At 42.3% G+C, this 23471-nt stretch overlaps 1 protein-coding gene across 2 annotated transcripts in view; it reads left to right on the top strand.

The window, feature by feature from the left end:
• The window catches only part of ccnd2a (cyclin D2, a), a 183844-nt gene that overhangs the window by 148356 nt on the left and 12017 nt on the right, over positions 1-23471 (top strand). The window contains exons 1-3 of one of the 2 annotated variants that reach the window (XM_050074283.1): positions 11585-12252; positions 13643-13858; positions 16889-17048. In XM_050074283.1, the coding sequence (XP_049930240.1) occupies positions 11815-12252; positions 13643-13858; positions 16889-17048 (814 nt within the window). In that variant the 5' untranslated portion in view covers positions 11585-11814. Of the gene's footprint in view, positions 1-11584; positions 12253-13642; positions 13859-16888; positions 17049-23471 lie in introns of those variants that run through there. The other variant, XM_050074284.1, reaches the window with a different exon arrangement.

Raw genomic sequence — 23471 nt, 5'->3', positions numbered from 1 at the left:
GTTTTGCCCGACAGATGTCTTTCCTAAGAAGCCTCATTTCACTTAACCAGTTTATAAGGTGCTCGTTACAAGCACTGATAAATTGTCATTGATAAGATGTTCCATTGCACAGTAACATCCTTGTACAGACACAGGACTGGGGCTGTTATGAACTTAAACGTGACTGATTTAAATTAAGTGGTGTTAAAACTGCACTGTAGTTAAGACTTTTGTCAGTGTGTGTGTGTGTGTGTGTGTGTGTGTGTGTGTGTGTGTGCTCTTTGCATATAGACACGTTTATGTGTAGTATTTGATTATGTTGTATACTCTCAGGTTCCATTGCTCTAGATGTGGCACAAAGTGCACCTTTGCTCATATCCGGCGCTGTCAGAATCAGTACCTTCAGCAGACACTTGTAGCAGGTTTCTCTAATTGGGTACGAACAATTGTCACACTTCCAAAGCCAGAGAGAGCGCGTCTGCAGAGGCACTGCAGATACTCTGATAAGAATGAACTCATGACAAGCTGGCACACAACAAACAGGTGCAACCAACAAACACAGGAACTGGTCGTTTCTGAACTGCTCTGAAACGGGTTCGCCTCCTCCAGCTGTCATCAGTCTTTTGATTAGTCAGTGCCGCTGTGTCGTGTTCTTGTAATCCACCTATTTAGTTCATTGAGGATGGTGTGTCACTTGCAGGAGTGGAATCCCCTCAGTGGTAAAGGGTGTCCAAAAAATGTGTAAATGGCTCAAAATTACTTGTAGTAGTCGTAAAAATTGTATACCCATATATGACAATCAGTCTGTTTGCTGATAATTATATGTTTTTCCTTCTTATCTGAACTTCACTTAATGTTTCAACAAAAACATGTCCTGCTGATGACTCCAAACTGCACTAAAGCTATGCACTGACTTTGACTCACAGTTACTCATCAGATGCATTCTTTTCCACTTTAGAAGTGGGGATTTCCTGTATAAATCAACATGGAACTTTTTTTTTTTTTTAACCATTAAAATTTTTTTTTTTTCCTTTTGTGCAAAGATTGTCTATAAGTGCCTAATAAGTTATTTAGGCATTTGTCTGCCATATCAGAAAGCATGTGGTAAGCTTTATTTGGATGGAATCTTGTAAACTAATAAAGACTAAGTGAAACGTTGGGAAGCAAGCGGGGGTGTTTAGGTGCTCTGCCAACACAGAATGTATCCTTCCATTGTTGTGTCTGAGACACCAACCTCCTCTGCATTTATTCACATGAAAGTATCAAACCTGTGATTGGTTTTATTTCCAAAATAAACCCAAACAACAATCACAGAACGGGAATTCTTTTAATACAGTTCCTTTCTTTGTATGTTCTTTAATTTGGACAATTGGTTGGTGTGACAGTCCAACCATTGGTTCCTGGTTTTGGGTGGAGGATAAAAATTTGTCATAATTTCAGATATGAATAATGAATAAATCTACAAAGAATTACAAAAATAATTAAACAATTTATGTCTAATATTTAATAATTGATCATATTTTGCTTATTTGTTAATAAAACAGATATTTGTAAAACTAATTAAATAAAATTAACTAAAATGAATACAATTTATTTCCCTATCCATGCTTTGTATTGTAGCAGTCACTGATTTCTGTATTCCCTGGTATTTATTACTCTAATTCTTAAATTATGCCGAAGTTGAGGTATTCTCAAACAAGTGCAATCAATCAAATATACCTGTGCAAAAGATCAACACAAGCCACATGTTATGAAAAAGCCTCTTTACCACATTATATAGAAACTTTTCAGCAAATATTTGTTTTGAGCATATTGCTGTGTCATGCATTTATTATGCTTGATGATTTCATTTAGTTATTTGTAGATTTCTGTATTTGGTTCTTAAATTTTTGACACTATGACTTGGTGCTGCCCTTACGCTGAGTTTGTTTTCTGGATGTCTTGTATTAAACTCTACATTGAAATAAGGTGTTAAATTGTTTGTCTGTCTTGATCCCTGATCGATTTTCAGACAGCCTGAAGCCAAACTGAATCCTACCTGATGGTGACATTGATTGATTCAATAAGAACTATATCAGAATATGCAGAACAAATAAAATTGTCCCGTATATGAGTATTACCAAGATAAAATTAAGAGTGAATAATTGTGCAGTGGTTGCTAGATTGTATCATTTTAGAAGACCAAATAATGTGTTTTAAATTTATAGCTGAATAGGTTGCAGCCAGTCGTGAATTATATTCTTGATTAATATAAGACCCATCTGATACAGTGAAAATCCACTGAGAATAAGATGAGTGCATCTCACTGAGTTCACTTTGGACAGGCTCGCTTAGTCCTGAAATAAAACAGATTTCTGCTGCAGCATTTAAACTTTTTATAGAATCAAATTTTGGCTCCTTGGTGAGAGATTAAACTGACCAATATTTTGGAAAAGCAGTAAACAAAGCAGAAAGTAAGAGTCATTATTTACACAACAAGGCTCGGGTTTGTTAAGTGAAACGTATTCAAAGCATCTATTTACTGTTGATGATTTACCATCACATTTTGGCCTGCGTGCCTTCACCAGGGCATCAAAGCATGGCTCTGTGGCCAAGGCAAGCAGGTCAACAAACATCTAAATCCATCCAAATAAACTCTTTTAAATGTTTTCACATCACGGAGTCCTGCCTTGTTTGTTTGCAGAATATTTTTGTGTCTTTAATTTTCTTTTTTAAGCCATTGCAGTTAGTCTGAATTGTGATCTTGATCTGAGCTTCATCAACAAGCTTTTACTCCAGGCCGACCAAGAAATGGCATAAATGTTGCTCAATGAAAATGATTAATTGGAAATTTATTTTCAATTGTCCAGAATCAGTTGTGAGCGTTGTCATCTCATTGTCATACAGTCTTACAGCTTCTCCTCCAAGAGCTCCTCAAAAGGGCCTCCGAGTGTGAAATCTGACTTAACCAAGTGAGTGGTACCCCACCTACCAGTTGTCCAGCATTATCATAGGATGTACATTAGATATAGATACTCTGACCCCTACCACTGACTGCAGACTGGAGAACGTGTTGCGATTACAGGAGGTGGGCCTCTTTCCTGCTCCCATTTATCTTTCTTTCTTTCACCTCCCCATACACCCCCCACCTCCTCCCCCTCCTCCCTCCTTCTCCCTCTGTAATGTCTCAGCTGTTCCCTGCAGGCAGGGCTCTCTGACTGAGTGCCTGCTCTGTTATGGGTTCATTGGGCTGGTATGTGGCAGGAATCTTTGGATCAAGGTAATTTCACACTGTTCAACTTTTTCCCAGGCTGTTAAGCTTCCTTTTACCTTTGTGCCACTCAGAGAGCGAGATAGGGAGCGACACATGTAGCCGTTAAACACACACAGTGGCTCAGCGGCTGACGCCACCGGCGGAGCCGAGGGAAAGACTTGAAAGATACGGCCTATAAATTACAGTCCAACACCTCAGTTTCCCAAAAGGATCAGATTATTTGCGGGCTGATCCAGAGTGGTGGGGAGGATGGTGCACATTCATGTGTGGTGCTGTAATGAAGCTGCACGTCTGCCAGGGGAGCCACTGTGGTGGGGCCCCCTCATTTGTCTCTATAACTGATCACTAAGGAGATCAGATAGTGTGTGTGGGTGGGTGGGTGTGCATGTGTTTTCTTTGCTTGTCTATTTTAATATGTGTCATATTTTGTGCATTTCTCAGGTGTTTCTGCATCTGCCTCTCCTCTGACACGTGTGCGATTTCTGTATACGGCTTTTCATCCCGCAGCAGAGCACTCAGGGTTTTATTATTAGTAACAGCAGATAGGTGAACACCTGATATAGTCGCAACAGGAGGGAAACCCTCTATAATTGTTGAAGTAATCTTGTTGTCTTCTCCGTAGGCTTTAACATCCGATGCACCATCTGTTACCATCTGCAGGAGAGATAACAAAACAAGGGCAACAGTAGCATCACTCAGTGCATGCATGTGTGCATGTGAGGGCTGCCATATTGCTCAGGTGCTCGCTATATTTGGTGTTTGGGCTTAATTGTAGTGACTTGAGTTATTTTGGGATCTACATGGTTAACTTTACTGTTTGCATTACCTCTCCATCTGTTTGACACACTCAATGTAAATAGGCAGCTTTTCTTTTGTTCATTATTGGGAGCGGTATGTGAATCATAGATTAAACAAGATCTGTATGAATGGCCCGACTTCTTGGGTTATTCTGCAGCTCAATCAGTCCTCGCCGCGCTGCTGTGTTTCTCACATCATCCTGTATCCCTTTGCATAGCTATAATAACGGTTTTTAATAAGTTATGTGTGATGAGAGTAGTTGATTTTCTGATTGCTGCCATTATACAGATGCCTGCAAGATTTTTTGTTAAGCCCAGCTGTGAGATCTCTTTGACCTCAAGCTCAGTGTGTTTTAGTCTGAGCTTGTTGTGATTCCAGGTGGAAGTCCTCAGGATGTTGATCCTCCCAAAGCACCAAGAGACACAATTTTTCAAACAATCTGGAGAGTTTTTTTGTGCAAAAATGTAGTTATTGTCTTGACGTACACAACCTCTCCGGGAGAAGTCCTTGCATTCTGCGCCAAGGACTCCGCTGGATTAACAATGCCTTTGTTCTTGGTGCGCGCAGTGAGAGAAGGGAGAGCAATAGGCTGGAACTGTGGTGTGGTATCAGCAAGCAGCTGTTGCATGAGTGACAAAGTCAAGGGCTAGTGATATGAACATGGGAAAATCCTGGAGGAGCTGGAGGGGAAGAGACAGCAGCAGCAGCTGAGCCACTCTGCACTGCTGTGTGTGGAGCGAGGCAGACCTTCACTGTTACTGTTATGTGGAGCCGGAAAAAAAAAAGTGTGAGAAAGCAGTTTATCCTCCGTTAGGGCAAGGAAATATTGACATTATTTAGCAGCCGGTGCTCCAGACCCACCTCTCTATCTGGCTCATTTGGCTCCAGATTTGATGACTGCATGAAAGGTTGTTGGTGGAGTTCAAAAGACAGGGTCAAGCATGTGAAAGAGGGGAGGGATGGAAGCAGGGAGGAAGGCAGGGATGAAGGAATGGGGTGGGGGGGTGGAAGAAAGGTAAATGAATACCAGACGGTTTGTTTCTTGTGTTAACTGAAGGTTTGGCCAGAGCTACCAGACCTTATTGTTCCAGCAACGCACCTTCCGCAACACACACTCTGTAACTTTTTATTAGGACAGTCCAAGAACACTGAGTCACCTGAGGTTCTTGAATAAAACCAACAAATTGAGTATTTTTCTTGTTTGTCTTTTAAGGAGTAGGAGATACAAGTTGCCCCACAGGAACTTATATATCTTTTACAAGTTCTTATTGTCCCGTGACAAGAACTTTTCACTCTTGGACCTTTAAAGAAAGCGCAGCACATGTGATGAGTGTCTAGTCACAACAATTTGGTGATGAGGGCACCATGCAGCGGGTGTGTTGCAGAGCATGCCCTGCATAAGAGCAGCAATACCATCAGTTTCAGCATGTGCACCCAACATCTCTGACACTGTGTGAAGAAAAAACAAGGTGTGCCTCTGCCTTCACACTTGGTCTTCTGTCAGTTTAATGCTCTTAACTTAGTAACTAAATAAATTCACAAGTCTGCATCCTCGCTGCTGTTGGAGGGACTTGAATGCCTGTTAACACCACTGCACCCCCATGCAGCGGATGCATTTTGACCTGCGGCTCTGAAAGGTATCCACCTGAGTTAGACGTGTCAACATCTTGTCCCGAAGACATCAACAATTAAGACTTTGTTCTTTGCTTCTTTTCCCTTGCTCTCCCCTTGTTTCTTCTTCCAGTTAATGAGATAAGGGCATGTCTCAAAGAATTCGGGAGGACATGTTTGCATAAAGAATTTCTGAAGGAGTCTGAGGGAAGTCTGCAGGGGCGGGCGCTCAGTGCCAAAGCTGCATTGTTGTAACATCAGTCATGGAGTGGGAATCAGAGAAATCCCACAGGTGGTTTGTGGAGATGTCAGGGACAAGCCTCACAGCACTCCTTAAAGTGCTCCCATCAGTACAGGAGGTACAAACTCAAACCTTTCATGCTGATTTGGAGAAAGTGGTCTTCATCATATCAGCTGATTGCAGGGCAGATGTTTGTCTCATTTTTTTTTTAAAACAGCTGGAAATTCTAAATTAAATTCAAATAGACTTGTTTCTATCGTGGGTGTGGTGATAGACATCCATGTCTGATTGATCCTGTTGGTGCTGCATCTAAACAGCATTAGAATTTTGAGTGTTGTCAGTTGGTGCTCGTAATCAGGTTTAGATTCATCTAGGACGCATGATCATTTACATTCTGATTACATTTAACATTAAGGGGAGTAAAAGTTCAAAACGTACTGGTTTGTCTCAAGTGCTGTATCGTATAGGCATCTGGACTTGTTTGAATTTCTTCTCCAGTTCCCTATGATATAACACTTAAGATAACCATGACCTGGATGACTGTGAATCTTCACCACCATACTGGTTTTGTGTTTAACGACTCAAACAATTTGTATTTCATGGACCAGTGAGATGCAGCAGAAGGCGATGAAGCATTCGACACGCGGAGAATGTTTCTACATGTCTACATTTTACCAATAAACAGCTTGTGATGTTTCAAACTGGTTGGAGAAGGTTTTTCCAGTGAAGTTTTGCATGAAGTCTGGTGTTGTTTTTATCGTGGATGAGTAAGTTTTCTCTGTATTGTTGTTGTTTCACACACACATCTGCAGCCACTCAACCATGAAAAAATACGGCAAAAATGGGGAAATGTGGGCATGATAAACAAATTCTGTGTATGTATGAGTGATGTTTTCATATGAATTTAAATATGATTCAAGTATGATTCATCAGCGACCAACACACAGCACTCCTAAAGATTAGTTTATATGCATGTAGAGCTTCTCAAAACTGTTTTCTTGCTTCAGATTTTTATGTCAAAGCTGCATAAGAAACCATGATTGGAGCATGTTGCTGTGGTTGGTTGTTGCTCTCTGAGATGTCTCCATCTTCCTATGTGTCCTGATCTTTAGTCACCTGGCAGGAGGTGACCTGAGAGATTTAGTTAGCAGATGAATCCCCCCAAAAAATGTCTGAAGCAGAAAGGGAGGAGGAGGCTGGATGTACATGTGAGAGTTGTTGTAGACGTTTCACCTGCTGCTTGATTGTTGGATTTAACTGTTTTCTTGTGAAGCTGCTGCCTTTTGATGCAGTGTGAACACTTCTATCATGACTGCACACATGAAGACGTATTTTTGAAGTGGAATTTTCAATCATTAATACCCTAAATTCGTTTCTCCTCCTCTCATTTCCACCATCAGAAGCATTGCTTCCTGTGTGTCCTGTTTTGTAATTCAAGAGAAATACATTTCATGTGTTCATAAAATCCCAACAAAGCCGAAATCAAGCAGATTTATTATCCAGAAAATGAAGAAGTGGGCACATTTGAATTTTAAGAATGAAATGTTTCATTTTATTCCTGTTGTTTCCTCACAAATAATTAAGTCTCTGAATTAAATTCAGTAAATAAGTCAGCTCTTCAGCCGTTCAACAATAATCTATTACAGTTGGAGTGTTAATACCTTCATGAAAAATCTTCCAAAAATTATCCCAAGTATGAATCATGATAAAAATTAAGATTATATATATAAACACTTTAAACACGGACATTTAAACAATTAATTCATAATTCAAACTAAACAGACAAAGGTGGAATTTCACATAAATCAACCAAAGTCTCTTTGTTGCATCAGATGTATTTAATAATCTTGTTTCTTTAGATACTTAAAAGAAACATGATGAAGAGTTAGATCGTGTCAGATTATAATAACACACTTTTAGTAATTTAATTTAATTTAATATAATATAATTTAATTTAATGCTGAGGTGTATTTCCTGCATGGCAGTTGCTGACCTGCTGATGCAGGTGTGTTGTTTTTTCATTGTGTTTGAGGTATTTCCTTTTCACTTACCTGAAGAGATCTTATCATTTTAAACACGTATAGTTTGGGAATGTTTTGTTTGAAGGAAAATAATCTCCACAGTCTATTCTTGTTTATTTCAGTTTCATTTTTAGGTTGATGGACATGAAGCCTAAATGGAAAACCAGAGAACTTGTCTCACATGATCTTTTAATATGTAGATTTTAACATTTAATGTGTGTAAATATATGACATAAAAATATACTATATTTGTGCATTATTTTTTAAATAAAAAATATAAAATGAATGCTGCTTCTGTTTCAGCATTGCTTGGAGTGTGTAGACAAATTCATAGAAAATAGACCTCTCATACTTGATTGGAAAGGCAGAGCTGTTTAATTTGTCACTCTCCAAACACTGAGACCTGCTGCTGTCATTTCACAACTCTTTCTGCTTCGATAGGAGTCTGCCAAATTCCCCTCCGACACTCTTGTGTCATGTGGGACATTTTTTCTCAGCGTCATGATTCCCATTTTGATGTCGGTAAAATAATAACAAAAAAAAAACACAGAGTCTGTCTCATGGTCGGCACACAGCCGGGGTGTTGGCTGCTGTTCACTGCTTGTTATAACGGTCATTTAAAAGTGTGAAAGGTGCGGTGATGATGAGTCACTGGTCGATCCTCACTGCAAAAAGTGACCAACACTCCCTCTTTTATTCACGTCTTTAAATCTTATTTTTAATCAAACTAAAGCGGGGAAAATCCACAGGCAGGGGTTAATAATTTAGCTTATTTTTAATGAAATAATTTCGGGGATTTTTTGGAATCATCAGCCACTAAAACAAAGCTTGATGAAGGCAGATGTCTCCTCTGGTCTCCAGGAAATATCACCATTTGATAAGCTGCAGAGACGTGGGTTTGCCCCATGCTCTCTGACTGCTTTTATTTAACTTTTATTAAAGAAAATAACATTTCAGAACACAAACTGTATAAAAGAATTTGACCCGACGGATATTTCTTGCAGTGTGCAGCGCAGGAATTTCACCAAACTTTTCAAAGTTCACTTTTTATTGACTCTTCCCCTCCCGGTGCGCACTTGCATGTGTGGTGTCATAACTTGTTTCTAACCAATGGGGCTGTGTCCTGATCTTATTGTGATATGGTAATTGAGTGCTTCCGGGGACAAAATGCGCTGCTGCTGCTTATGATCTCTCTCAGAGGAGCCGCTGGCGTCACTGTTCCGCTGCAGGAGCTGCAGAAAAAAAAGTGTGTTAATACAGTAGTGTGTCTTCACAAGTTATTTTACTGTAGTGTTTGATAAAGGGGAATAAGCCTTGTTTGATATTGTTCATGAAAACTTGTTTATAGTATCAGCGTTATTTTTAAGACTTTTACATGATGAAAAAAAAACCTTAAAATTGTGAATTTATTTAAACAAGCTGGACTTTAACTCATCTCGACTTTTAAGGAAGCAAGATTCAGTGTGTCCATATGGGCATGTTGCTTTGCGTGCTGCTGTTTGTGATGCTGAATAGACTATCTGCATTTCTTAAAATAAACTTTGACTCACTCACTTGTAACAAAGCAAAAATGACCAGTGCCGACATCCGTCTGTGGTGCAATGCTGGAGGTGATGGCTCCGACGTGCGTAATTGCGCATCCTGGTGAGCTGGAGGCAGCTGATGGTGCTGCTGGATGTGGAGGAGGGATTCGGACACCTGCCTCTCCCACCGCAGCACCTCGGTCAGCCACATTTGATTCGGTTTGGCTTCTTTTAAACTTTTTAAAAGAGTCGATTTGAACAGAAATGGCGCATCTGTGAGTGTTGATTCATTTTAAATTATTTTTTTGTAGCCTTCTGCGCACCAAAAAACGTACTTAGAACATTTTAACAATTAATTTAATCCATTATAAAGTGTAAAAAAATATTTTTTTCCACCGGAAAGCACCTGCCTTCCATAATGAAATCATTTTGATTTTTTTCTCCACTAAATCCGAAGTTTAATTAAAAAAAAAAAAAAGAGTACTTTCATTGAGTGATCTCATTCTTCCTTATTTCAACACACAGACTACTGTTCCTAGAAATGTCATCAACTACCCAGGGTGCACTGGAAGAGGAGATGTGTCACTCCTGTCACAAAGTCCCTCTCCTTCACTATTGTTTAAACTTTGCTTATGAGGCTAAATTAATATAAAGCCTGAGTCGCAGCCTCTTTTCCGACCGAGCATTAAACTTCAATCATACATGATGCCACTTAAGACAGGGTGTTGTGCGTGTTTAAGCAGCAGTGACATCCTTTAAGGGGTGAGACTGATAGATGACCAGCAGAGGAGGGAGGAGAGAGAGAGACAGAGAGAGAGGGAGGAAGGTATAGAAGAATCTGCCCAGTAACAATCGCACAGCCTCGGTCGAGCGCTGAGGAACTATTGGCTATGCAAATAGACACACAGGGAGGAGGAAACAACTTAGACTGGAAAAAAAAAGCTTTAAAGAGACATTTCCCCCACTTTTCTCACAAGCATTGCTATATAGCCAACAAGCTTCGGATGGAAATTAACAGCTCTAAAGCTCTGAGGACTTTACAGTCCCCAGTCCTGCCCTGATGCACTGAAGTCTCGTTGCATTCAAAGGCTCACTCTTTGAAGTTGACTAAGAATAGGAGGGGGATTAACATATTTACCCATGCAGATTCTCTTTGTGACTGTATGTGAGGCTAAATCATTTGGCAGTCATTTTTTTTAATTATCTGCTCAATGACTTACACTCTCAGCTTGGTCTCCACCTGCTTGTTTGTCCATGTAAATTATTACAGAAGCCTGAATTCTTAAATAAAAGAGATTTATAGCAGCAGTAAAGTTAAGTTGGTTAGTAATATTTGTGTTGAGCAAAGCCAGTAACTCTCATCTCTGTGTTATCTTTAACAGAAGATAATGCAAAAAAAAAAAAAAAAAAAAGTCAACGCTACTTCACATTTCCTAGAAAGCTATCTCACAAACCACAAGCAGTTTGTGGCTGCTATGAATTAAATACCATGTGTGTCCGTGTGTGTGTGTGTGAGTGTGTGCGTGCGTGCATGCATGTGTGTGTGTGTGCATCAGTGTCAAGAGTGGGTGGGAGGGTGGTTCTGTCCTGTGCGCGTGTCCGTGCGCGCGCACCCACCGCTGTAAGTTAACATGCAGTGTTTATGGCCACATACATACAGTATCTACATGCGTCATGCTCCGCGCTGAGGTTCACTGAGTGCATTTGCAAAGGCTGGCAGGCAAGTTGACAAGAAAACAACAGAATCAGTCGCTTTTTTTCTGCTTTCTAATCCAAACTAATATTCAAATTAGCTTCACAACTTGCTGCACTTTAGCAAGTTAAGTTGGGTTCTTGGAGGCTTTCTGATGCGCAAAATGTGCGTAATAACAGCGCAACAATGAATAAGGCGTCCATTCATTTATTTGTATTGTGTTAAATGTTAATGCTACTGTGTCCTCCACTCTGTAAGTAGCATCACTAGGCATCACAAGGCACCAACATAAAAAAACACATCTTTAAAAGCACAGAAAAGTTTGTATTGTACCTGAAGGCACCATGTTCCAATTAAACATCCATCAGTCACATGCTTAAATAAATCAAAAATAATTTAAATAATTAGTTTATTTCAGCCTAAAACAGTCGGTAAATGCAAGTTATTCTGGTTAAAGTCGATTTTACATGAATTTATTCTGCATCTGTCACTTTATAGTTGTGCATCCACTTTGGGAAAGTGCTTTAAATGTTTAAATGAAACAAGTTCAGCGATAGTTTGTGTTCATGCCAGTATAGAGGACAGAGGGACTGCAGTGCAGCATGTTGCTTCTGGTCTATACAGAGGTAATGAAGTGAATTGCGTCAGTGGCGCACGCAGGGTAGGCTTGAAATGCGCCTGATCTGGCCAGGCGGATGAAAGTAGAGGCGCACTGTGGGGAGAGAGGAAAAAGTTCTCAACAAGGAGAGGCAGGACTACTCTTACGGAGCCCCTGCAGTCTCACTTTTTATGCCTCTAAAACACTTTCCCCGCCATCCTTTTGCATTTTTTGCTCAGCAACGACGCTTTTACGTTTCCCAGAGAGAATTGCTACTTTTTTTTTTTTTTTTTTTTTTTTTTTTTTTTTTTTTTTTGACTTAAGTGAAAGCACCAGCACCATGGAGCTGCTCTGCCTCGAAATGGACACCATCATACGAGCTCGTCCCGATCCGAACCTCCTGTGCGATGACAGAGTCCTGCAGAGCTTGTTGACCATAGAGGAGAGATTTCTACCCCAATATTCCTATTTCAAAGGCGTCCAGAAAGATATTCAGCCCTTTATGAGGAGGATGGTCGCGACTTGGATGTTGGAGGTACAGCGAAACACCGAGTGCTGACAAGTCTTATTATTTCCGTGCTCGACTTTAAAGCCTCCCGATTTGTTTCGTTACTGCTTTGCTGATCGCTCTTTGCAATATTTTGGACAGTAGATGAGACTCCTGGCTCTCATTTCCGACAGCTTATTCCTCATATTAACCAAATGTGTCGCTTTCTGTCATTTCTTGCCATATTTAAAGTAGCTACGCTCGCGAAGACTGTTTGTCAAACTTGGACCTGCGACATCCGTGTCACCGGAGAATTTCTCCGATATGCCTCGCATGCTGTCTGCACGAGCTGCCCGTTGATTCTTTAATGTTATTATTTTAGATAGCCTGAATATTTCCATGCACACGTATGCACTCCCCAATGCAATGCTGCCCTGTGCTGTTCTATCGCCATGTTGGTTTTTACAGGAGCGCTTGTGCTTTTAAGAGGACTTTACAGTGTCATAAACGCAATAACAGCGGTTAAAAGCCATCGGCAATGACAGAGGAGGGTCTTTAGTGTCCGCTGAATATAGGAATGATGTGGAAAAGCGTTGCAAACATTTTAGGTATCTATTTTAAATGTCGGAAGGGGCGAGGGCCTTATCTGTCCTCTCGGTCTTCCTCCTGTAGCAATGCCTCACTCTGGAATTATGTTCGATTTTTGACACTTGATCAAATATTTCTGCTCAACACCCAGCTGTAAACAATCTCGAGCCTTTGAGCTTTATTTTCATGTAAATATTATCAGGTTTCGACCCACTGGAGATTTTTAATTAATTTTTGAAATAAATATATCGGGTCGCCGGTGACGCACATCAGACCGACCTCTTGCGACTTGTCTTTTATTTTGACGTTTTATTGGTGTTTATCGCGTATGGATTTGGATATGAATTGTCGGATATGATACGGAAGATCCTCCTGAACATTATGATGTGAAGAAAATCGCTCTAGATAATTTATTTATATTTTTAATTATTTTATGAAAATATGACGAATGAAAAAAAAAAGTGTGTTTCCGTGTGCTGCGCTGTCGGGGTGTTTTTTGGCTCGGCTGATTGTGACTTGAATTCATTTCTTAGTGAATGAACTGCAGGAATGCGACTCTATTGACAGTATGTGTCCGACACTTATTTCATTCTTTGTGAAATAATCTATTTCGAATTAATTTATGATGTCGCAACCGATTAGGGCTGGGCGCAGATTCTTGGCCGGGCCCCAACTATGTGTGTCATTGAATTTATATGTGCTCTTTATGTGATTAGAGTTTTGTTTCGTTTTCTCATAAAAGTTTTATATACATTTACAAGTGCTGGGGAAAAAAGTAAGGTCTCTGCAGGGCTGGTTGCTGATCCCAAATGCTGAACATTGCTGCATTGTCTGCTGTCTCTTTATTCAGGTTTGTGAGGAGCAGAAGTGCGAGGAAGAAGTTTTTCCCCTGGCCATGAACTACTTAGACAGATTTTTAGCCGTGGTACCCACCAAAAAGTGTAACCTGCAGCTGCTAGGAGCAGTGTGCATGTTTCTTGCATCCAAATTGAAAGAGACTCGTCCATTAACCGCAGAGAAGCTTTGCATCTACACAGATAACTCCATCAGACCACAAGAGCTGCTGGTAAGCAACAGTTGGTTTAATACATTTTACAGAAATTCACAGTGACACCTTTGAGGGTTCATGCTGTCATCATCAGCTGGTTAAAGTCAGACATAGCTTCATGATATGTGTGTTTCTGCATCATGTTTGTTTTGAGGAGAAAATTGTTTTATTTCAGTTTTTAAAGACATTAAATCACTTAAAATATGCTCATTTTAATCATTAAGTTCAAAATATCCCACACTAAACACCAGGGTTGCTCTCATTTCACTCATTCTGTAGTCCAGCCTCCACTTTGGACTGTGCCGTCATCAAAGGTGCATGAAAAGCACAAGCCTCACAGCGAATTGTCCCACAATGGCTCTCTTTACTGTACAAGACCCTCTGGGCTATACAGTATCCATCCAGCTTGTGCAGTGGTCTCCATTGCCATCTAGTGGCAGATATTTGCACAGAGCAACGAGGTCATCTTGAACTCCAGCCAAAGTTCTGACTCTGTTCCTGTCAGCTAGAGAGGGAGAGACACAGAGAAATTCAAGTTTGCCTTTTACAGTTTAGCTTTCATCCAAAAATAACCGTGGATGCATACATTTCTGATATTATGTCATGCTGCGCTATTTCTGATCCTCACGCATTTTTCAACGCTGAAATGCTGCTCACAGTCACAATGGTGCATAGAAGTGACGATGCAGGGTAAAAAAAATCCGCTGTGTGCTGTGTTTGATAGGGCCTGTTTGGCCTGATAATACCAGCTGCCTTCACCAGTGCAAACCAATTAATTAACTCAGTTTCACATCAGATAAGTGTTTCCCCACTGCTCTGTGGTGCTACATAAACATTCCTCAGTAAACAACAGCCAATCCCACCCATGTTGTGAAAGAGGCCACATATTATGATTCAGACGTGGCTGATGGTTGTAGGCCTGCCTCGCTGCCTGACTGCCGGCTCCACTCGCCGAGCCCATTGCTGCAGGATATTCAAGTTCCTGACAAGCTGCTGTCACTTTCTGATCATTTTCTGGACTATATTTCTGCTTGGGAATATTGTGTCAGATTTGAGCCTCCCTTTCTACAGTGAAGGGTACGAGGTTCAGCGTATTATACTGGGTTTGACAAGTAAACAGAATGTGCATTAAAAAGAAAAAGTGCGGCCCCGTCAGCTCGGTGTTGACTCATATAAAACAGTATGTCGTGCTGCACTTTACAAGAAAGCGTCCTACCTTTATATTCAGTCTGAAGACAAAGCCCTCAGTCCTTGAACTGGTTTGCTGGGGCCTCTTCTCACTGTTTCTGTATAAGGCAGTATTTTGGCTGACATGCAGATACAGGAAACAGAGATCAGCTGCTCAGGGCATGTGATCGTTTTTTTGTCCTCGTCTTTGGTAACAATTTCTTGTAAAGAGAACCGCAATGTTACAAAGAAGGTGTGACCAGAGGAAGGCAGTAGCAGAAGGAAGTGGGTGCCTGCCTGTCTGCCACTCTGTCAGCATAGAGCCTGTGTTGCAAGGTTTGTCATTGCCTTCGCTGTAGGCTTGAATCTTGCTTGGTGGCACTGATGGAGGAGGCTTTTTGAAGGGCAGGAGGCAGCCATGTTGCGAACATTAGAGCCGACACAATCAGCACGACCACTGCTGAGTCTTATGATTTGCATATGATCAAATAATTAAATCTCCAAGCAGTCAGAGGAAGATCCCTTTAACCTTTAAGCCAGAGGTGCTTTTATTTTCTCATTTCCTCCCACGTGAGTAACTGGAGGTATAAACAAAAAACCCTGTTTTTAATGATCTCCTTGATGCCATGTCTGTGGCATCAAGGAGATCAGAAAAGCTGAAAAAGGTAACTTTGATTAGAAAATTGCAGCTGATAGCAGGGTCAGTGGCAGCCATGTTGAATTGTCTCATGACCGAGTCCATGTGGTCTCTGTCTTTCACTAAAAGGGAAAATGATGAGCATGCATGGTCCCGGTCACAAGGCTGCAATCCGGAACCAAACCACGAAATTTTTTCCCAAATTAGTCACCAACTCTTCCGTTAATCACCTCCTCCTCAAGGAAGTGAAAGTAACAAAACAGTCTAAGAGAAGAGAGCACCACACCTAGCGTCCTCTGACCCCCCCACCCCCCTACACACACCCACACACACACACACACACACTCATCTGAACTCGCATGTGTCATCACATTTTGCCAAAAGATCCATATCTGAACGATTCGTGAAGTACAGAGAAGTTGATTCAGGGGAATCTCATGATACAAAAAGGTGTTTGATTCAAAGCTGCTCACGTCAAACACTACCCACAGGTTTTGTCTCCTGTGAAGTCTTTAATTATATTTGGCACTAAACATAGTTTATATGCAGAAAAACACCAGCTGAAAGGGTGAATTTATCGATGAGTGCCAAAGGGCTTTAACAGGACTGGCAGCCAAGCGCAAAATTTCAGTAAAGAAAAATAATCACGTTACCTGTTGCAACATACAATGACGGGTTTAAATAGTTTAAATGATGAAGGGAATGAGATAAGATTAAATAATAAAACAATGTTTAACTTTATAACATAACACAGATTTATTGCTGGTCCTGCTCGACAAGCACAGCCTTCCTATCCATTTTCACTCTGCAATCACACACACACTCTCACACACACACACACACACACACACACACACACACACACACACACACACACACAGTAGAACCTCTGGTGGGCCTCTTTAGGAAAGTCCCCAGATGCCAGACAGACAGACGGGGAGGGAGACAGTGTTGTGAGGTCACCTGGGTTGGTGGCGCTGCTGGTGTTTCTCTGTCCCAGGCCCGGCCAAGCAGAGACTAACGTAATAACAATAATGCTTAACCTCCACACATTAATGTATGGGGCCAGGGGACACAGTTGCTCACTTTAGGCTGGCTGTAACTGCAAGTAAGTGCAGCGTTGTAGCTGAGACTGGTACAGTATGTAAATATGTGGTTGTACTTTGTGTCACTTAATCTTTCTCAGTCTTTCTCATTTTCGGTCGTCTCTCTCTCTGTTCTCTACTCTCTGTCTCTCTCTCCAGGAATGGGAACTGGTGGTGTTGGGGAAGTTGAAGTGGAACTTGGCAGCAGTAACGCCGAACGACTTCATCGAGCATATTGTGAGGAGGCTGCCGCTGCCCGAGGATAAGCTGGCACTTATACGCAAACATGTCCAGACCTTCATCGCCCTCTGTGCCACAGGTAGGACACAACGGGAGCTCGTGTTGTGCGCGTTTCTGTGTTATTTGTCCAAATGAAGTGTGATATTTAGTTGATTTGAAAGATGACCATGCAGAGTGCAACGTCATCTCAATAGCATATCTTTTTTTTTTTTTTTTCGGTGTTGCAAGTGACACAGATCATGGATAAGCTGCCAAGTCAAACCAAGCAATAATGGATCTTGCATCAACATACTTTCTCGTGTTGCAAAATATCTTTATCTGCACATTCTTCCTTCAGCGCCATATCAAAGCCCTCTTCTCTCAATAACATGCGGCAACAGCTCTGTTCAGAGGTGTGCTGTGGGCCAGTCCCGGCCCGCCGTGACTTAAGTGAGATGCATTACCTCCAATGGGAAAGTATTCTGCAGAAGAAAAGCATGTGTCATGGAAGACATTTCAGCATTAGACTTTTAGGTCTGACGTCCATCATTTGTCTTCTCTCAGGCTGGTATGTGGTCATGTTTTAGAGGCATATCAGTGGCTTCCTGAGCATCCAGTGACACTTCAAAGCGCATTTAGCCTGGTTAAGGGGCATTCCCATGTCGCACAGGGTCGAGAAGAGGAATGGACAGGGGTGGAGGCAGGCAGGCCATTGTCTTTCTGCTCTCGAGGTGGAATTGTTCTCTCAAGATCAAACATCCAGCGAGTCGTGGGAGGGACAGGGAGCCTTTAACATGATCTGAAGAGCTGGAGAAGATGCAGGAGGGAACAGGGGAGTTTGGGAAAGCCAGAGGAGTGTATTGTTTTTGCACTGCCAATTCTAAGGCATGTCATGTTTTCATATCTCTTTCCCCTGCCGCCTTCCTTCCCTCCTTCTCTCCCCCCTAACTTCACACGCCTCCCCACCCTACAGCTGGAGGACATGATAGCTTTCCCATGTTGAGATTCTCCATAGGGCAGGTTTCTCCTGTTTGCGTCACCTCAAAATCCACTTTCAAAGCTACAAACAAGGTGTGAGTAGAGATAGGAAAGTATCACTTTTACTTGTCTTAAACATCTTTAAAGACCAGTCTTAACATTAATGAGGGAAATTGCACAATTCACCCACAATGAGGCTGTTAGGCACTCCTTTGTTCTTCACTTTCTGGATGACCCCCACCACCACCAGCTTCCTTTTCTGCAGGCCTCAAACAGGAATGCTAACTACACCCCCTCATGGGAAACAGCTCCTTCTGCTGACATCATTCAGAGGAGTGTGTGTATAGTTAGATGAATAGATACAAGGGAGGTGACAGGTATTTACAACATAAAGTGATGGAATCCCCTGCACTTGTGCAATGGATATGATAGGGTGGGAAAAATGTTTGCAACAAAAGTTCATGTTTGCAAAGTTTTGGAAAAGAAACGTCTGTTTCCTCTCTTTCTCTGCATCACCCTTCACTTCACTCTCTCCCACTATCTCTTGCTCTCTCCCTGCCTCACCCCACATCTCTCACCCTTTATTTTGTGCCAGCGGATTAATGTGTGGAATGACAGCGTGTCAGTGATCGGACCTATTCCCAAAGCAACATTGTGAAAGACTCAGCATGCACTTTGTCCTTAATTGCTTCAATGAGGCAGTGGAAATAAATTTACGAGCCTCCTGGAGTCGTCCTCCTGACATTGTGTTTTAGGAGAGAGACTTTCTGGAGATAGCTCTGGATTAGCAACAGGCCATTTATCTGTGCATGCTCTCCTCAGACTTGTATCCAGGCAAACAGAGAGTGAGGGCAAGACGGAGAAAGAGAGAGCGCGAGTGAGTCAACAATTTGGTGCATCTGAAGATCTCTGGGAATTCGAAACCCCATTTGTGGAACGTTCCCAGCAGTAAATCTTACGGTTATCTGGTGAGAATCCTCCTTGAGACATCGTCTGAGCGGAGCTGAGAAGGTGAGGACACAGCAGAAGGAGGAGATCTCTCAGGAGGATTTACATTTGCAAGACAGTTGACAACGGGTCACCTGTGGCCTTCCTATTTCATACAGTCTCATTCAGCCCACCACCCACCACTACTCCCACCACTGCTGCCCCTATACTGAAAAAGAAAACATGCATAAAACCACGGCTCTCTGTTTTCAAGGGAACAAGAGAGAGAAGAGGAGAAGTGGAGAATAAGGCCTCTCATTCCTAATGGCTCCTCTCTTTTGATGAAACAGTTCCGTTCGGGCCACTCGGTGGGATTTTGTCAGGTGGCGCAGGCTGGCTCTGTATTAATTAATAACATTGGCTGGTCCATTCAGGACTATGCAAATGGCTTGGGAGCTCAGCTAGAGGCTGGGAGAAAGGAGACAAAAGGCTTGGCCCTTACATTTCATATGCAGAGCCATGCGAGGGTCAGCGCTGCGGGGCCACTTGATAGGAAACACCAGCGTTTCCCTGAGGCAGGCCGCCGTATAATAGCCCAGAAACAAGCTCATTAAGGGAGATTATGAACCTCCATTCCTACACACAGACACCAAGCACTCCGAGCTTCCTCTTCTATTCTTATTCAATTGAGGTAAAGTGGGAGAATGGACGGGGTGCATGGGGCAGACAGATGCACCCCAACCTGTCTGCTGCGGTTATTGAGCTCCGTCTTCTTGCCATATTGGCAGGGATTATGGTCTATTTTTTTTATATGGACTCCAATAGCCCTCTCTGTAATGGTATGCATGGAATGGTGACAATAGTCATAGAAGCTGATCAAAAGAAAATTCTGGATCAGGGCCAACAGTGCAGTCCAAGAGAGAGTCAATTGTCCTGGAGGACACAATGAAGATTTTGCTACAAGTTGGGATGTAAATAACAAGTGATTTAAGTTAGTGAGTACTCGCTCTTTTATCTCAGAATAGTATTTGATTACTTTTCCTAGTGTGTAGATGTGTCTTTAGACTGTGTGAAGAAACATGATGATTAACTGGTCAGAGACAAACTAATGATTCACTAGCTAACAAACATGAGAGAAGTCGAGCTTTGCTGCATGAGTTCACTTCCCCTCGTGTATAACATCACTTTCTGTAACAAAGCTGAGGTTTAAATTTCTAACAAGTGTTTCCTCAAGGCCCCATGCGCATTTGTCCTCTCCAATAAAACCATACAAGCTGCAAAGCACTTTTATTTTGATGAACTTAAAGACATTTCCACCGTATTTTGATGCAGAGGAGGGAAAACCGATGCATGAAAATTCACCAGGATGCAGGAAATGAGGAAGTCAGTTTAAAACCTCTTTTGCAAGTGAGACCTGGCCAAGACAGGGTCAAATAGAAGCATTAAATACAAACATCAAATCACAACAGCGATAATAGATATGTCAAAATACATTACATAATACAGTGCATTAACAAGGCAGCAATATTTAGTCTAAAATTAGTTGGTTAATAAAGCAGCTGCAGCTAGCCGTCACCACTTCCTTTATTCTAAGTTTAAAATCATTTAAAGAGATAATGGTCTCGAGTTTGAGCTCAGCCTGCTGATCATCCTAGGACCAGGGAGGGCACTTTAAACTGAAGCCATTTGTGTACCCTAAGATTATGACTGCTTTGCAAAGTGATGTTTGCAATTTCCTGGGGGAGGACCCCAAAGTCTCCACCCTTGGGAGTCTCCACACTGCAGGAGTTTAGTTTGTGTAACAGCTTCTAACCCTAAAGAAAGTTGGATGGCTGCTTTCATACACTTCCTCTGCTGTGTTTCATTTTTATTTTAAAGTAAAGAAGATATGCACAGCTGTCATCAGAGCCTGACAGATATAGATTTTTCTGTATCCTACAGGTTCTCCAAGCTGCGTGCCTCACATTCTGAAGGCTTCTCTTCTGTACAGGAAGAGACACATTACAGGCAAATGTGCCAATATTTATGCAACAGTGACCAGTCTTATATTGTCAGATGATTCACAACTCCTCTTTTCATCTTCGCTGTTGAGTCTCACTGGTCCCGAGGCAGGAATGCTCCTTGTAACTTCCTCTCCAAGTGGCTGCTGCACGGAGAATCCCCTCCAGGCTCTGTGCCGCATTCTAGAGATGAATGATTCATCTCAGATGTGGTCAATGAAATGGTCTTTACTGGTGTTTGTTTACATAAAAACCCCCTTCATGTCTGATGACTCAGAACCCTAACAAATTAGCTACCTCCTCCAACAAATTATCATCTCTCCACACGCTCCACTGATGTGAGGAATCATGTCCGGTCCGGCCGCACTGTCAACACGTGGAGCAGGAAGAAGCTTCCTGACAGTATGCGCCCAAAAATGTGACACACAGAGTGAATCATCGAGTGGCATGTCCTGAGTTCCCCCCCTTTCACCTCGCTGGTGTAATCAGCACCGCACTGTAAATACCGTGGCCAGCTGAGTCACAGCAGAAACACAAAGACAGAGATTTTTGCTTTGGAGGCTGCAATTATCCCACCAGAAAGATTTAGAAATCAAAATGTTTTTAAGCTCACATGTTTACCTTGGGGGTCATGTTAACCACAAAGACTAATATTTGTGATTTGAAGTAAAGTAAATGTTAGTGGCAGCTAGTTTGACCTGGACATTTTTGTCATGACACCAGAATGTCTCTCAGTCCTTATCTCCATCCAGCTTTTTTTTCTGATTAGATGGTTTAATTACTTCAGCTATGCTCCTAATTTTGTCCAAATCACATCAGCCGGAGAGATAGACATGATAGATAGAGAGTTTTGAATATTTCAACTAAGCACAAATACAGTTACCAAATAATGCTTTTCCAATGTGGGGAACAGTGAGCGTGTCACATCCCACCTTTGATCTGAATCCAATCTGTATGCACCTCCTCACTCGACACTTCAAGGCTGCAGCTGTGACAGTGGAGATAATGGTGCAAGGTTGAGGAGCACTGTCACAGGATGCTACAATTAAGGAGGAATTCTGTTTTCTGGCAAATGAGCGGGGATCACAGTTGGAGCTGGGTGCGTGACTCAGACTCTCCCAAGTTTTGTTTGCTGTTTGTCTCCAGAGTGACAGTCTGGAACAAGAGGTAATGGAAGATGACAGATAGCAGTATCAAGTTATTGTCTCTTAATCAGCGATTTCTCCCCTTGTTACACGTGGAAGAACTCCTCAAGCCCATTCGGGAACTTGTTGTTGTTTGTCTCACAGAGCTCGGTGTACTGTCTGAGTAGCTCTCCACAGACCTTGTTTTGACTACCAGGCGGTGTTGCATTAGCGGTGAAGCGTACTGTCATGCCAATCCCAAAATGATGTTTGTTTTTGGCCTTAATCAGTCAACAGGCCCTGGGTCCTCGTAATGCTACTCCTTTAATAAACAAGGTCAATAAGCACTACATGTATGGAATACAAGACCCTGATTTATAGCGCTGGAAAGAGAGGGTGAGAAGGGGAGTTTGGGCTTTTTTTCTTTCTTCTTTTGGCTGTTGTTCAACTTTCCAACTTTAATTAATTTACAAGTTTAATGTGCAAACTGTGCATTGCAGCCACCCAAGAGGAGTGGGCCATGTAGGGCAGCAGACTGTGTGACCAGAGGCCTGGGGATGAAGTTTCAGGGGGTAGGAACACGGAGGAATGGAGATGAGGGGGCGCAGGGAGGAGAAAGGGCCATTGAAGGGGGTGAGAGGCGTGCAGGCCAGGCCAGCCAGCCGCTGCTCACAGGGAGCTTTCCATCGCAGGCGTCCCCACTCAGCTACATACACTGTTTATCCTCAACATGAATATCAATGAGGGCCTCCTAAAATACGGCCATTCTTCCCCCCCCCCCACATGCAGCAGCCACCAGGCCGGAGTGTCAGCCTGCATCGGCTGCACGCGCGCGTCCTTGTTCTGCTACAGACCTGTCTTGTCTTGAGTGCGAAAAATCAGCTTGCTGCCCACTGTCCGCCACTCAGCTCTCCCACAAACCTATGTCTGTGCTTTGTGTGTGTGTGTGTGTGTGTGTGTGTGTGTGTGTGTGTGTGTGTGTCTTAAAGCATGCAGGCATCAGTACATTGTTCCTCGCCTGCGTCTCTTAGGTGTCTGCCTCCTTGCCTGTCAGTCTGCGCTCACAACACACGTACAGTAAATCCATGTATGCCTTTGTCCTTCTACCCCTCTATAGAAAGTTGTGCTCTTACAGCAGTGATGTAATGCTGAGGGGCTTTGTGTGCTCTTTCCTCTTGGCTCGAGGTAGCCTTTAATAAATCGCCCCTTGGCAGAGGCCCAGCGGCTAACACAGGGGTGTATAATAAGTTCATTTATTTGTCAACACTGAGCCCACAAGATGAGAAAGCGCCTGGCTGTGCATGTTAAAAAGGCAGTGAGGGGCTGCCTTTACAGCTATCAAAGGGACTACCTCTTTGATTCCAGATATAAAAAAAAAAAAAGAAGGAAGAAAAATCTCCTTCATGGCCATTGCACGCAGTTTGCTTTGCAATTGAATATGGTAATATGTTAATGTGCAGGCTGTTTCTATGCCCCCACTGCCCACTCCTCCAA

This window comes from Epinephelus moara, chromosome 20 (genome assembly GCF_006386435.1).
Source record: "Epinephelus moara isolate mb chromosome 20, YSFRI_EMoa_1.0, whole genome shotgun sequence".
Taxonomy (NCBI): Eukaryota; Metazoa; Chordata; class Actinopteri; order Perciformes; family Serranidae; genus Epinephelus; species Epinephelus moara.
Note: the sequence above shows the minus strand (reverse complement) of the source record. Positions and strands in the feature narration are given on the sequence as shown.